Source organism: Hyaena hyaena, unplaced genomic scaffold (assembly GCF_003009895.1).
Source record: "Hyaena hyaena isolate Hyena2069 unplaced genomic scaffold, ASM300989v1 scaffold_954, whole genome shotgun sequence".
NCBI lineage: Eukaryota > Metazoa > Chordata > Mammalia > Carnivora > Hyaenidae > Hyaena > Hyaena hyaena.
Window position 1 is genome coordinate 365,014 of NW_024081592.1, and position 15,815 is coordinate 380,828.

General features: G+C 39.5%; 1 protein-coding gene across 1 annotated transcript in view; it reads left to right on the top strand.

Annotated features, from left to right (window-relative positions):
- EFR3A (EFR3 homolog A) overlaps positions 1–15,815 on the top strand; it is a 96,565-nt gene that overhangs the window by 37,486 nt on the left and 43,264 nt on the right. Inside the window, exons 3-8 of the mRNA XM_039221187.1 lie at positions 141–268; positions 1,500–1,650; positions 4,510–4,631; positions 8,982–9,131; positions 9,695–9,832; positions 13,684–13,762. Of these exons, the coding sequence (XP_039077118.1) occupies positions 141–268; positions 1,500–1,650; positions 4,510–4,631; positions 8,982–9,131; positions 9,695–9,832; positions 13,684–13,762 (768 nt within the window). The remainder of the gene's footprint in view (positions 1–140; positions 269–1,499; positions 1,651–4,509; positions 4,632–8,981; positions 9,132–9,694; positions 9,833–13,683; positions 13,763–15,815) is intronic.

Consider the following 15,815-nt stretch of genomic DNA (forward strand, 5'->3'; position numbering starts at 1 on the left):
GGGTATCACCAGAAAGGTTCAGCATAAAGGATGGATTTAATCACAGATCCAGAAGGGGGCCTGTGAAGCAAGCAATGCTTAGAAATAAAGTATTTATGAAAACGTAGATAGCCTACTTATCTCGTTCTTCTTACTTTTAGGATGGCCTCGTTAAAGCAGACATGGAGAAATTGACATTTTATGCAGTATCTGCTCCAGAGAAATTGGATCGAATTGGTTCTTATTTAGCAGAAAGGTTGAGCAGGGATGTTGTCAGACATCGCTCTGGGTGAGAAAACTAATTGTTGCTAATACTGTATCTGAAAATTCCTCCTCGGCTAAATCAGTCTATAAATTGTTTTGACATCTGGTCATGCATAGATGCTCTGTGGGGGATAAAACTTCGTAACATTTTAAAGGGAAATATGTAATAACATATAGATGCTTGCAGCTTTTATTACCTTCCTGATGGTCATGTTTTAAGAACAGAATCATGTAAGTTAATGGAGTCCCCTTTACCTTAAGCATCCATTAATTTTTGATATTTCAGTATTTCTCTAATGGAAATAGAATTTGACTCTCTTAATATATTAGCACAATATTGTAATTTGAAAATCAGTCTCTAAATTTGAAGCAAACAGAAAGATTTTGTTAAACGACTGATTTTTACCCATCAGTGGAATAATAAAAGAGATACTAAAAGAGAACTACATTAGGCTTAGATATTAAAGATCCAGAGAATGTAAGCATGCTGATTTGGAACCATGCTGACTATATTCCTACCTATAAAGATCTACGATCTTAATCTAGTCTCTATGCTTCAACAGTAGTAGCTTGGATAATTTGGATTATAAATACCTTTGCATATTCATTTTCTGATCCTAGTTTCCTAGAGTACTCCATTCTTCAAGTGATGCTAGTTTTCTCTACTTCAGAATTGTTAACCACCTAGAACACTGCAGTGAGTCTTGGTACAAAAAGTTCTGTAGTTTTTGAAGCAAAGGTATCTAAAGTCAATTTTAATTTTTAGTATGAGCTTTAAAATCTGATGAATTATAAGGTTAAATTTATGAGCTGTTTATTGATGGTATCCTGTTGTTGCTGGTTATGTTTTACTATACTTAGATTTACAGATATAAGTAGGTTATATTGGAAATTTTGGACACATTGCTTATAGGAACAGTTTTGGGTTAGAGACAAAGATATATGGTTAGAAGTCTGGAAAATAGTAGATGTCCATGTTTACAAAGAAAAATATTTACAAAGCTAATGTTGGAGCTCTAGAAGAGTTTGGAGAGGAGGAGAAAATGGCATTGCTTTATATACCTCAGCATGAGGGTTATTGTATAATCTCAGATCATCAGTGCGATCATTAGTGTGAGCAGTAAGTTTTCACTTAGAAACTACTAAATTTACCTTTCTCTGTTCTGTGCATTGACATTTAATTATTCCAATAGAAAGCATCTATGAGAATTTGGAGAGCTAGAAGTGCTTTGACATTATTTTTCTCTTATACTTAGGTATGTTTTAATTGCCATGGAAGCGCTAGACCAGCTGCTTATGGCCTGCCATTCTCAGAGCATCAAGCCGTTTGTCGAAAGCTTTCTTCATATGGTAGCCAAGCTGCTAGAATCAGGGGAGCCGAAGCTTCAAGTGCTTGGAACAAATTCTGTGAGTAAAACCTTCTCTTAACTTTCAGATTAATAAGCATATTGGGAATTGATCTCTTAGAATGTTTTTAAATTTTTTTTAACATTTTATTTCTTTTTGAGAGACAGAGCATGAGTGGGGGAGGGGCAGAGAGAGAGGGAGACACAGAATCAGAAGCAGCTCCAGGCTCTGGGCTGGCAGCACAGAGCCTGACATGGGGCTTGAACCCATGAACTGTGTGATAATGACCTGAGCTATAGTTGAACTTTCAACCGACTGAGCCCCCTCCTGGTGCCCCGACTCTTAGAATGTTGTTACCTGGTAGAGACGCGTGTACTGTGGGCGGGGCGCTTGGACGGACAGCACAGGTGCAGATTAGAACACTGTCTCTGGGGGCACCTGGCTGGTTCCGTTGGGGGAGTTTGTGACTCCTCATCTCGAGGTTGTGTGTTGGAGCACAGGTGGAGTATAGAGATTTTTTAAAAATAAAATCTTAAAAAAAAAAAAAGAATAACACCATCTCTATCTTTTTTGGTTGCTCTTTATGAAATCTGTGCTCCTACCCAATCATAAAGAGCATCGGAAAATCTATCGGCCATAAAGTTCCAAGTTACGTATGCTCAGTGGCAGCAGGAGCTGCTTCTGTCAATGGTCCAGGATCTGTACTCCTACTTGTGACTTTCAGGAAATGAAGAGAGAATAAATAAAGTTTCTCCTTCTAAACATTTTCCAGAACATTCAACTTTTTAAAGGTCATTTAAAAATGTTCTGATTTACTTAAAAGTAATATGCTTCTTGTAGCAAATGTGGAAAACCGAGAAAATACGGAAGAGTAAACATGACATTTGTAATTCCAGTTTCCAGAAGTAATCCTTCAATCTTTTTCTTTTTTAAATATAAATTAGAAAGTGGGGAACATGTTATAGATAGACTTTGTGTGTTTCTTTTTCCACTTAGATTTTTTTAACATTTCCTGATAGAACTTAAAAGTTTATTTTTATGAAAAATACAAATACTTGGTTTAATGTTTTCTGAAATACAACGTGGCCAGTATGTAGTATGAGAATCTTGAAAATTGGAGTCTGACCCCTGCACGCCAGTGCCCGTTTCACTACTTAACTATCACTGTAGACAAATGGTTTCACCTCTTGAGTCTCAGTGTTGCCACCTGTAAGATGGGGAGAAAGGTCCCCTCCTCACAGGGCTGTTCGCATGATTGAGCAGGAACTCGTGTGAGCCACCCAGCACGGTGCCTGGCACAGAGTAGGTGATGAACGTCCATTTAACTGCAACAGGGAGTAGTATTTGGGGCCCTTTCCTAGATCATATGACTCATAAAATTATCATTTAAGACCAGTGAGTTAGCTCTGGCAGAATTAACTTAAAATGCCTTGGTATCATCATTTCATTTTTTCACATCTATTCTGTCCTTAGTTTAGTTTTTAGGAAAGTGTTGGTAAATCTCGTTAAGTAATTCTTTCGGTGGCAGCCTTTCCAGCCATCAGTCTGTATCCCAGCAGGTGTTGATATATGTAACTCCGTAAGTAAAGTCACCGTGTAGCTTCACGTGGTCCAGTACCCAGAAGTAGTGCATCACTGGTGAACGGAAAGTTAACGAGCAAAGTACATAATAAGGAAGCTTAGGGCCAGGTCTGTGACACATGTAGGATATTTAAAACTTTCCAAATATATAGGTACTTCTTTTTTTTTAATATATCTTGAAGGGAGATAGAATACATTTTACCATCTCAGTATTTTTCTTCTCTGTTGAGTGTACATTTCTATCAGTTTATGTCCCTTTTCTTGACTCATCTTGTTGGTATAAGTATTACTCATTCCTGTGTTGTGTCACAACTGTCAAGGAAGATTTGCTGCCCATGATTAAGGAGTAAAAGTTTCTGCGGGTTTGGGCCCAACTGAGGTTATCATTGAAGCACTGTCTGTATCTAGGAAATGTAGAAGAGCTTCAGAGGAAGACCTTTCCTTCTTTCACAGTAGGCTCCCTCACTCAAAAGAAACTGGATTAAAATATAGTATTTATAATGCTATCTTCTTGATTTTCTAAAGTTTATTAAAAATCCTTTTTTTTTTTTTTTTAAGTTTGTTTATATTTGAGAGAGAGAGAGAACATGAGCAGGGGAGGGGCAGAGATGGGGAGAGACAGAATCCCAAGCAGGCTCTGTGCTGTGAATGCGGAGCCCAGCACGAGGCCTGAACCCACGAATGGTGAGGTCATGACCTGAATCGAAACCAAGAGTTGGAGACTTAACTGGCTGAGCCACCCAGAAATCCCAAAAGGAACTTTCAATTATAATTTTAATTTAATTTAATTTTTTGTTTTTGTTTTTTATTTTTTTAATGTTTATTTTCAAGAGAGAGAGAGAGAGAGAGACAGCACATGAATGGGGGAGGGGCAGAAAGTGAAGGGGACACAGTCTGAAGGAGGCTCCAGGCTCTGAGCTGTCAGCACAGATCCCAACGTGGGGCTCAAACTCACAAACTGCAAGATTATGACCTGGGCCGGAATAAGGGATCCTGGGTGATCAGTTAGGCATCTAGCTCTTGATTTCGGCTCAGGTCATGATCTCGCAGTCTGAGAGAATGAGCCCTGCACCTGGCTTTGTGCCATCCGTGCAGAGCCTGTTTGGTGTTCTGTCTCTCTTCCTCCCTTCCTGCCCGTCCTGCTCTCTCTTTCTCCTTCAAAATAAATAATAAAGTCATAAAAATTCCTTTTGTATGTACGTGGCATTTATGATATTTTATATATTTATTTGCTGATTATTTGGCTAGTTCTTGTTAATGTAACGAATAATGGATGAAAGTAATGTGTTCCATACCTTCAAAAAGGTGATAACGTGTTTATATTTTTTTGTTTTTTAGTTTGTCAAATTTGCAAATATTGAAGAAGACACACCATCCTATCACAGACGTTATGACTTTTTTGTATCTCGCTTCAGTGCCATGTGTCATTCCTGTCACAGTGATCCAGAAATACGAACAGAGTATGTATTGCTTTACTCTGGGACATGCAGAGTGGTTTATTGATGAGCGCTCTGTTTGTATATTGCATAATGATTACCAAAGGAGATGGGAAAATGTTTGCTTTATTCCTAAAGTACGACTTTCTCTGGCTGTTTGAAGGACCGCCTGAGTAGCTAGACTGAGGGTGGTTTCTCAACTTAGAATAAACTTCGCAGTCTCTCCTATCACCTGGCGTGCCCTTTCCACTCCCCCTGCCCCGTGTCAGGGTCTGTCATCCCATTATTTCTTGTTCCTTTTGGTCTAATCCAACCACACAGTCTGTTTGCTGTCCCTGAACGCATCAGGCACAGTTCTTCAAGGCCTTTGGACTAAGTGGTCTCTGTCTAGAATGATGGCCCGGATACCCCTGGGGCTATTTACCCCTTTGTTCAGCTTTCTGCTCGTGTGTCACCTTCTCAGGGGAGTCTTCCCCGCTTGCCTTTTATTGATTCAATATCAGCCATCCCATCCCATCCCCAGTTCCTCTTTTATCTTCTTCTTATCTCTGCTGCTTGTTCCTACATGGAGTATGAATTCCAGGAGGACAGAGCCCTTGCTTTGAGGACTTTTCTATCACTAGTACTTTGAACAGTGCCGAGCACATATAGGCTCTCAATAAGTACTTGCTGAGTGAATATATAAGGAAACTGAATGAAAGAATGAATGTCTATTACCAAATCATTGTCAGTCTGAAGTTATCATAACAACTGATTCAGGTATTTTTAAACATTTCTTCTAGGTACTTCCAGTAGTCTGGAATCAAATACTCCTTTACAAACACAGTCTATAGATTGATATTTATGTGGAAACGAGAAGCTTTAAGTTAATAATTACAATCAAAATGACCTTGGTAAATATATAAAGTAGTTTGAGCTTTACCATACTACACTAATACAAAGTAACCTAAATTCCGACAGTTATTATTGGCACTTTACAGTCAAGATTTAGGACGTTTGTAATTTCTACTTTTAAAATGCAAGAATGTGCAAAAATATAACTAACTGGCTTTTAGTGTGCTAGCTGTAGTGTTGGTTTACACAAACCAGAACAAATGTCAAAAGCTATTTTAACTTGGAGAAAGAAAGCTGAGGTGATTTAATAGTTTTCAGATACATACATACTGTCTGACACGCCATATGTATAATTTTCCCTCAGTTTAGTACTGGCCGTTTAGATTCCCTGCTATACCTTTATTATGAGTATAAAGCCTTAGAAAGGTAGAGATAACTGAAACCGTCTCAATTTTTTCCTCTTTCTTCCAACAGTTATTAAAATCTTTTTTTCTACCTAAAGGACATTTTAAAAATGTTTTATAAAGTTTGTCCCTGTTCTCAGAGGCTGACATTAACTTGTTAATGGGGCAAAAAGGTATAAAGAGTAGTGAAAAAAAAGGACAGTTTTTTTTCAAGATTTTGACAATTTTCTTTTAAAGTAAAATAAATTTGCAAAATGCAGAATTTTTTTGGTTTGGTATGAGCTATACACGGACGTTTCTCAAATTTTGGTTGAAGTGAGTTTTACATATAAACCAGTACAGGTGAACCGTGTTTGTGATATCCGTAACATTTATGAAAGGATATATTTAAGAAGCTCAGAAATTTATTATGGTGTCTTATTTTTAGGTATTTACTGCCCCCTAGTGAAAGATTTTGTCTTTTGAACATATTTTCACCTAACGTTTTTCTTTAATATTTACAAAAGGAAACATGAAGTTTTGTAAATATAAGTGAAAAGCCTCGCGGTACTTTTTTCTAATTCTGGGTCTTTCCAGAATTACATGATATTTGAAATTCCACAGTGACATTTTGTTTGAGTCCCTGAAACAAATGAGTAAATGAAAATGCTTCTAAGATACTTAGAGAGTTTGATATTTTTCTTTTCCTTTTCTTTCTCTCTCTTTCTCTCTTTTTTTTTGTTACCAGTATAAGTCCTTTTGGGTTTTTTTTTTTTAAGGCATATTAATATTCCTGTTTAGCTTCTAACTTACTTATACTTCCATTTATTTTTAGCAAAACTGCATCAAAAAGAAGTCAGGGGGCTAGAATATGAGGAACACGAGGCTGAAAACTGTTAGGATTTTCTTAAAATATTTGCTTTGCGGAAATGGCTCCCACCTGTAAAGTCGTACATCTTAATTATAAGCTCTCATTTCCTGAGCAACCCTCAGTTATGGTGGTAATCATCATCATCATCGTCATCATCGTCATCAAAATGATTAATGGTAGTAGGGGCAGCTAACATTTACTGAGTAACTGCTGTGTGCCAATTTACTTAACGTTTTATTGTCTAAACACCGTATGTGAATTAACTCATTTAGATCCTTCTAGCATTCCTGTGCCCTAGGCAGGACAGGTTCTATTACTCCCTCTAGGGCAACTGTAAAATTCCTTTAAGGTCATGGCTAGAATATATTAGTTAGGCCAGATCTAGATCCGATTGGATGCCAGCTGTGTATCTGTAGAAGCTATAGCTGGTTCCCACCTCCTCTGAATAAGGGCGTCACCATCTAGGGGACTGCGGGATCACGAGCATCAACCACCCTCCTTTTGGCATCTTGTCTGTTCGTGTGCCCTGTCCCCCCGGGCTTGCTCTTCCCAGCAGCCGAGGGTTAGCGGCAGGCACACAGAGCCGACACCGTGGTACTGATGCTGGGCTTGCCCGCTTGTCATAGCTGTACGGGAATCTCTCCAGACTTTGGTGTAGAAAGTGGCATGTGTAGGTACAGCTTTGAAATAGGCAAAATTTATGTCTTTATGTCTCCTGCTCACTCTCTTACCTGTTCAGCACCCTCTTCTCCATCTACCATTCCTAAATGCCTGTGTTAGGTCCCCATGGCTTTGTAAAGCACTACCACCCCTTCCCCCTATCTTTCATTCTTTAAAACCTACAGTTTTTAGAAGACCGCGCTGGCTAAGCTGAGTAAACCTCTCTTGGTGAATATTTCCAGGAGTTGCAAAAAAGGAAGTTAACTGACAGTCAAATTGGGCCAGAAGGAAGTTGTTTTGAGTGTAGTTGGGTGACCGGGTTAGCACTGTTTGTGAGGTTTCTTTCCTATGCTGTTTTCTAGTCATTTTTCTTCTCTTCCTTGAACTTATAGGCTTTTTTTTTTTTTACATTTTTTTTTTTATTTTGAGACCGAGTGGGAGTGGGAGAGGGGTGGAGAGAGAGGGAGAGAGGATCCCAGCAGGAAGTGGGGCTCAGACTCACAAATGGTGAGATCATGACCTGAGCCCAAATCAAGAGTCAGGCGCTCAACCGACTGAACCACTCAGGCGCCCCCTGTAGACTTTTTTTTTTAAAGAAGAGTGAGAAAGCTTGAAGTTGAGGGTTGGGGGGAGGGGAGGGCAGGAGAGGGGAGGGCAGCCATCTCGCACTCTGTGGGTACATCTTCAGTCACCGTGGACCAGATGTATGTATGTCTGTGTATGTTTACAAATGGCTGAGCTGTTTGTGCACGCATTTTGATAGGTCTCATTTGTCCCAAAACCCTTAGGGGAACCGGCTTAGTTCCCTTATCTCCCTGGACTGCAGGAAGTGAGAGGCCCTGGGGGAAGCCCTGAACAGGTCTGAAAAAGCACTGAAGGGTGTTCAGGAAGAGACAAATCCTGTTTTCGCTCCGCTTCTGAGACTTCTAGGCAAAAAAGGAGAGAATCTAGTTCCCAGTAGTTTTGGTTATTATGGTCCCCTTAGGAAACCCTAATGCTTTTTGCTTGTATTCTTTTTTATTGAAAAATAATACATAGACTTGTTGTTAGTATATTTTATAGTCCCTTCAAACTTTAAATGCGGATTTTAAAAAGATAGTATTCAAAGTAAATCTTGGGGTGCCTGGCTGGCCCAGTCAGTAGAGCATGTGACACTCGATCTTAGGGTTGTGAGTTTGAGCCCTGCATCGGGGATAGAAATTACATTAATAAATTAAAAAATAAAAAAAATAAATCTTTTTTGGAACTGCCACACCTCTATCTTAGGTTTTTGAGATTTTAATTTCTTAGATTTATTGTATTATTTTCATTTTATTAACTGAGATAACAGCATTTACATGGTATCAGTTCTTTTAACTAGACAGGCAGAGCAGGCTTGTTTAAATAACTTTTTGGGGGGGGTGCTTGTGTGATTCAGTTAAGCGTCTGACTCTTGATTTTGGCTCAGGTCATGATCTCCCTGTTTGTGAGTTGGAGCCTCCCCATGCATGCACTCTCGCTCTCTCCCTCTCTCTCTGCCCCTTCCCCGTGCGCGCACGCTTTCTTTCTCTCTCAAAATAAATAAATACACTTTAAAAATATTAAAAGTAACTTTTTTTCATGACTCATTTTCTTTCTTTTTTATAGAATCCGAATTGCTGGAATCCGGGGTATTCAAGGAGTGGTTCGCAAAACCGTGAACGATGAGCTTCGGGCTACAATTTGGGAACCGCAGCACATGGATAAAATTGTTCCTTCCCTTTTGTTTAACATGCAGAAGATAGAAGAGGCTGACAGGTATTTAATGAAGACTATAGGGTTGAGGGTGTCTTCCTTTTGTATATGTGCTCGTGTGAGAAAGTTGCTTGCTCGATAAAGTTATCTTTAGTGTTAGCGGGAGTGGGTTTACATACGTGCTTTTTGAAAAACTATTCGTCTTTAGTGATCACATCGGGCCTAGAAGGCCACAGATTATTACTCATCCACTGAAGGGTCTGTTTCTTTTAGAATAAGTTCGCACCTGCTGTTTATTATTGAGCATCCAAGTTGCTATTTGAATGCATACTGAGAGGTGCAAGCGTGAGGAGAAATTCTAGCCGAGCGTGCATGTTGCGTGATTCTGAGGAGAGCCAGGTGCTCTTTCTGAGGCGCTTGGATCTAAGCAGAATAATAATGGTAATAATAATCGCTGTTCGCTTTTTTAAACAGGAGGCCAGTCTGTGTTTCTTTCTTTCTTCTAAGGTATTTTGGGATTAACAGAAAACATTTGTACGCTGCTGAGGACTCAGGGCTGTTAGCTGTGAGAACTCGTGTCGGAACCCTTGCACACGGTTTTCTTCATTTCTGTTTTTTCCCACCAGCCGCATCGGCCCCCCTCCTTCTCCCTCCGCCGCCGACAAGGAAGAGAACCCTGCCGCGCTGGCTGAGAACTGCTTCAGGGAGCTGCTGGGGCGAGCCACTTTCGGGAACATGAATAATGCTGTTAGACCAGTCTTTGCGTAAGGAGCCGGCCTCTTCCTGCTTGTTTGTCACTGTGCCGTGTTGGTTGTGTGCTAATATCCCGAAGCAGAGGACAGGCTTGGGCGGTGTGGAGTGTGTCCCTGGTGGGAAGTGTAGCTCGGTGGGTGGAGTATGGGCCTGAGCACCTTTCACCCACCAGCCTCTCCCCTGAGAAACGAAATCCAGTCACGTGCTCAGTGTCCTATGCATCATTTATTGTGGATTTTTACTCCCAGACCTTGAGATGCATACGCAGAGTAAAATATCAAGCAGTGTCCAAGTGTGATGTACTTCTGTTTAGAAACTTCATTTCTCCCTGGTCCCTGGCTTAGGTTTCTTGCCTCCCTCCTCCCTCCACCCCTCACCCCCCCACTTGGCTGCATTGCGTTAGGGCACTTTCACTTCTCTAAATTCCATCTTGTAGTTGGTGACTGGTCTGAGCAGGAGGATTCAATATCTCATTGGTACTTAGATTCCCCCCCAGGGAAAATACGGGTGTGAACTTGGAGTTTCTCCACCCAAATATTACCTCCTAAGCCTTGGTGCAGTCATCAGATGATAGATCTGCTGTATGATAGTCTATGTAAGGTTTGGCCGTTTTTGCCAGTCTTTTGTTAATCATTTGCCTCATCCTTTTCCCTTCCCAACTAATAATGTCTTTCTAGAACTATTTGGCTACTAATTAGACTACATTATTAAACTACATTATTAAAGATTATATAGATTACTATAACATATGGAATTCTTTATTAAAGGCAAATATTTAGGTTAAAGTTGAGCTTTAGTTAATAAGGGTGTATAAACTACAAAATTCTATTAAAAATCAGAATCATTAGGTTTCCAAAGGAATCTGGGATTTACCCCCCCCACTGCCTGAAAAAGAAAACTTGAAATCTTCTGTTTAACGACTCTGGGTATATGGAAATGCTGCTGAGGAAATAATCAAAATTATGTCAAATATGACTAAAGGCAGATTTATTGTTCAGTATTCAGACATGCTGATTTAATAATCAGAATTTGTTTTTATGTTAATACTCTTATTAAGTGGGAGTAATCTAAGGCCTCAAAAATCTAAGAGTGATTGTAGAAGAAAGAAGCTACTACTAAATTAACTGTACTTGCGTTGGGTAACCTGAAGTGAGCTATATTTTTTACTATGCAGTAGTGGACTTAGTGGAAATGGACTGTGTAGTAATGGACTTAAATCCTGATCATGTGTTAATTAAGTTGTTAATTAAATGTTATAAGCTAGTTAATTAGCTAATTAAATAGTAAATGCCTCTTTAAGTAAGTTACCCTGTATTTTGGGGAATATATACATAAATAAAACTGTCCTCATCTTCAGCAAGCCTTTTTTTTTTTTTTTTAAGTTTATTTTGAGAGAGAGAGTGCACTTATGTGCACATGTGTGTGCACAGGGGAGAGGGAGAGAGAATCTTTTTTTTTAATTTTTTAAATGTTTATAATTTTTGTAAGAGAGCGCACGCTGGGTAGGGGCAGAGAGAGGGAAGGAGGCACAGAACCTGAAGCAGGCTCCAGGCTCTGAACTGTCAGCACAGAGCCTGACATGGGGCTTGAACCCACGAACCGTGAGATCATGACCTGAGCCGGAGTTGGACACTTAACCAATTGAGCCACCCACGTGCCCCTGGAAAAGGAGAGAATCTTAAACAGGTTCTATGCCTGGCACTGTGTCCTACTTCGGGCTTGATTGATCTTACAACCCTGGGATCATGACCTGAGCCAGAATCAAGAGTCAGATGCTTAACTGACTGAGCCACCCAGGTGCTACCTTGCACCGCCCACCCCTGCCTTTTTAAAATTTATTTATTTTAAGAGAGAGAGTATATTTAATCTGTAGGGAATTGGTGACCAAGGGTGTGAAATGGCCAGAATTGCCTTCTGGGAAGGCCAGTCAGATGAGCCATGCAGGGTGGGTTTGAGCCAGGCCGGTATGTCAGGAAGTTACTGTAATAAAATTCTTGACAAGGAGGTGGAAGAACCAGAAGTAATTGGTATCATGCTTGAAGAGGTTAAAAAAAAAAAAAAAAGTTCAGTTTTCTCCCTCTTTAGCAAACTGGATTTTGAACTTTGTGGAAGAACTTTGTACATTTTAACTTCAGGGAATTTTGCAGCCTCTCTTCAGTGTTAAACGACTTATCCTAGGAGGATTACTTGAAACCTGCAATTTTCTTTGTTCTTTTCTTAGGAATTATGTTATTCAGTCAGGGTCTCAGTGTATTGTCACCTCTGTGTGGTTCTGTCCCGTTGTTCACCTTCCCTTTTTGCCTTTCTGTTCTTTATTCTGGAATCATTTGTTTTCCTTCTTCTGAAATGAGTCCTCCAGAAATTGCTTGATCTCATATCTTTATTTTATCCACATTGAAAGTTGTGCTTCGTGTACAATTCTAAGCTTTATTAATAGATCAGTACTTTGAGGATTTTATTCTACTCTTTTTGGCTTCCGTTGTTGCCGTCGGTGAGTTACCTGTGAATCTAGTTTCCCCTCGACGTGAGCTCCTGTTCCCTTGGACCCTTGTTAACCATCTCGTTACCTTGATGGGACCCCTACACCTGAGGAGTAGGGGTTTGGTCTTTGGGTGGTGGTTTTCTCAGTCATTGGCTCCTCAAATGGGAGTCGCTCTCATTCCATCTTTGCTCTTCTGAATCCCCAGCTGAAGTCGTGTTAGGTCTTCTCCCTTTTTACTTCCTGGTTCTTAAGCTCTCTAACCCATCGTTCATTCCTTTCCTCCTCTGTGCTGCATTCTAGAGGACTTCTCCACATTTCACTCACGAATTCTCTCTTCCTGCCTAATTTGCTGTTTAAACTGGTGTTTAGTTTCCAGTTTGGCATATCTTTTATACGTGAACGTTGTATTTGGTTATTTTTCCAATCTGCCTGTCATCTTTGGTAGACTTTAATTCACTTGCCAAATTTTTAACACTTTTTTTTTTAACTCTCTTTAAATCAAAAAGTGAACTGATTTTGAATTTTGAATCCATTAATTCCAGTGATACCTCCAGCCCTGAAAGATGAGACCCTGCCTCTCATTTATAGTGACTCTTAACCTTGCCATCTGTGAAATCTGAGTTTGAGCTCACATTCAGCGTAACTTTTATTTGTGGGACCTGTATGAAGCCTGGATACATGGTGTATCTTCCGTGAGGGCTTTATTTCGCTTCTGCTGAAGGCGCAGGCACTGTGTTTTCCAGGCGTCACTTTGAATACGTTGTTCAGTTTTCTGGGCCACATGGATATTGTGAATTCCGGCAAACCACAGTGAAAGCCTGAGTACTGCGTGTACGGCTGAATTCTTTGGAGAGAGTTCTGTGATTCTCGTCCGAGCCAAGACCAATACATGCAAGTTTCTTGACAGTTTTCTATGCTAGAAAGTTCCCCATGATTCACTGAGGGTGTCGTCATTTAGGGGTAAGGATTTCTGATCTAATAGCCTCCTTTCCTGAGTGGGCCTTCAGCTTGCTTTCCAGTGTCCTGTGTATATAACCCTCTACGCCACTAGCTGTCGGCCCCCAGAGATCATTCTAGGACAGCTGCTGGCCCCCCGGTAGCTCACCTCTCCAGATTCCTGCTTTCTGTGGGGTTTGAACAGGGACTTTTCTGTCTTGCCAGCTCCTCTAGGTATTTCGGAGTCCTGTATATTCTAGCCTTTTATTGTTGTCGTTTTATGAAAGGATCAGGCAGTTGGGGAAAATGTATCCTAATTCTGAAAATGGAGACATGAACTTTCTTTTAGACAATATTCTTTTGATAAGCTTTGCATGTTGTCAGGTTCTAGAGGAAGAAAGCAGAATCAGAAAAGAAACTTAAACTAGTTTTCTTTAATTACAGGCATTTAGACCATCACAAACTGTGGGATCCCAATGAATTTGCAGCTCACTGCTTTAAAATTATAATGTATTCCATTCAGGTGAGAGGTGGTTGAGTATTTATCATTTATACAGGTAATTTTGGTTTTGTATTGATAAACATGTTTTTAACTTAGTTTTGTCTCATTTTAATTTATCACTTATTATTTGCCAAGATGAAAAGATATTTAATAAAAAGTAAAATATTTTGTGATGTCTATTGTGCATATGTTTGAATATATTGTGTATTTGTATTTCACTGATAAACTGGTATTGGAATCATAATTTAGTACAGCAGTATATAGCCAGTAATAACCACTAGCATTTATTGAGTTTATACTGAGAATAGTGCAAGTCTCAACTCTACAGCCATTCTAGAACCTGATGATGAGACACTCTTTTATCTGCTGCAGAGAGCCTTGTTCTTCCTGAAACCTGAACAGATCTGGGTAGCTCTTAATTCAAGTGGGGATTTTAAGTCTTTTTTTTTTTTTTAAACACAATCTACTTTTTTTTAATGCCCTAAAAAGTCATCTTTAATTCAAAGGAGATAAGGTAGTGAGAAGCAGCATAGCTTTTATTATAGGTCATACTAGGATTTGCATCCTAGATGTGCTCTTTACTGGTTGTATGAACGTGGGCAAAGTATTCAGTCCCTTTGAGGTCTAGGTTTCTTGTTTCTGAAACAAGCAAAGAAAAACTTAAATGCATGCACTGAATAATTCATTTATATTTTGGAATAGGAGTACCATTTATGAAGCACTGACTGGACTTTGGACTGTGACTTTGTGCTGATAATCTGTATGCTTTCATTTAATCCTCACTTTATATAGTAGGTATTGTTATCATCGCCCCTTTGCAGATCAGAAAACTAATCTTTAGAGAGGTCAGATACCTCACTGATGAGAACAGGTAGAAAGTGAGGTCAGGATTCAAATTCTGGCCGTTCTCATCCACAAGTTTTGATCTAAATCAACCATTAAGTTAAAGTTAGCATTCCATAATGTGAGTTTTCAGTAAATGGTAGTTATTATAAAGTTGGTTTGGATGGGGTAGGATAATTTTAAAAATTTATTTTTCTAGTTTTATTGGGTTGTAATGGACATAGGACATTGTGTAAGTTAAAGGTGTACAGCTTGATGATTGGATATACATATATATTGTAAAATGATTACCATAGTAGTTTACTCAAGATCCATCGCCCCACAGTTAGAAGTTTTTTCCATTTTATGAGAACTTTCTTGTAACATTTTATTTTTATTTTTTTTAAATTTGTTTATTTGAGAGAGAGCAGGGGAATGGCAGAGAGAGAGAGAATCCCAAGCAGGCTACGCGCTGTCCGTGCATAGTCCACAGCCTGTCAGAGGCTGAATCTCACAAACTGTGAGGTCATGACCTGAGCCAAAATCAAGAGTCGGGTGCTTACTAGGCCATTCCGGCCCCTGGACATAGGCATCTCAAAGTAGTTCTATTTTATGTTACAAGCTATTAAGGCATAAAGTGATGGAGCCTGAATTTGAATTTGGGCAAATCTGACTCCAGGACTTCCATACTTAACCACTATATCCTGTTGCTTCTTAAAGCTCCTCATCCATTAATATTGTTTTAAAATTCACTGTGAGGTGAGTTTTACGCTAGGTACATGATAGTTCCGTAAACCAGCATCGGAAACTTGTAACGCAAAGTGTAATCAACATCATTGCCATTTGCACTCGCTATCCACGGTGGTTTTCTCAAGCCGTGGTGAGCAGGTGCTTTGCTTTGCTTAGAGTAGCCCTGCTTTACGTAATTATTAATACTCACTCGCTGAAGTGTGCTGGTTTGGACAAATCAAAATGCCATCCTGTTTATAAAACAGACTCTTATTTGAGTGAGCTTTGTGCATCAGAAGCATACAGCTTCCTGTGTGAGAAGTTCACTTTCGTGTTTTGCATATGTGTGTGTGTGTCTGGCGTTACTCTGTTTTAACATAGCAAAAAGTAAAGATGAAAATGTTTACCTCGGATTGTTATAAAAGTAGATGTGTTGTGACAGAAATGCCAGAAATACTTGGGAGACGAATTGGTTGTGTTGATAGAGATGAAGAGGAATTTTTTTTTTATTCACTTTCGAGCA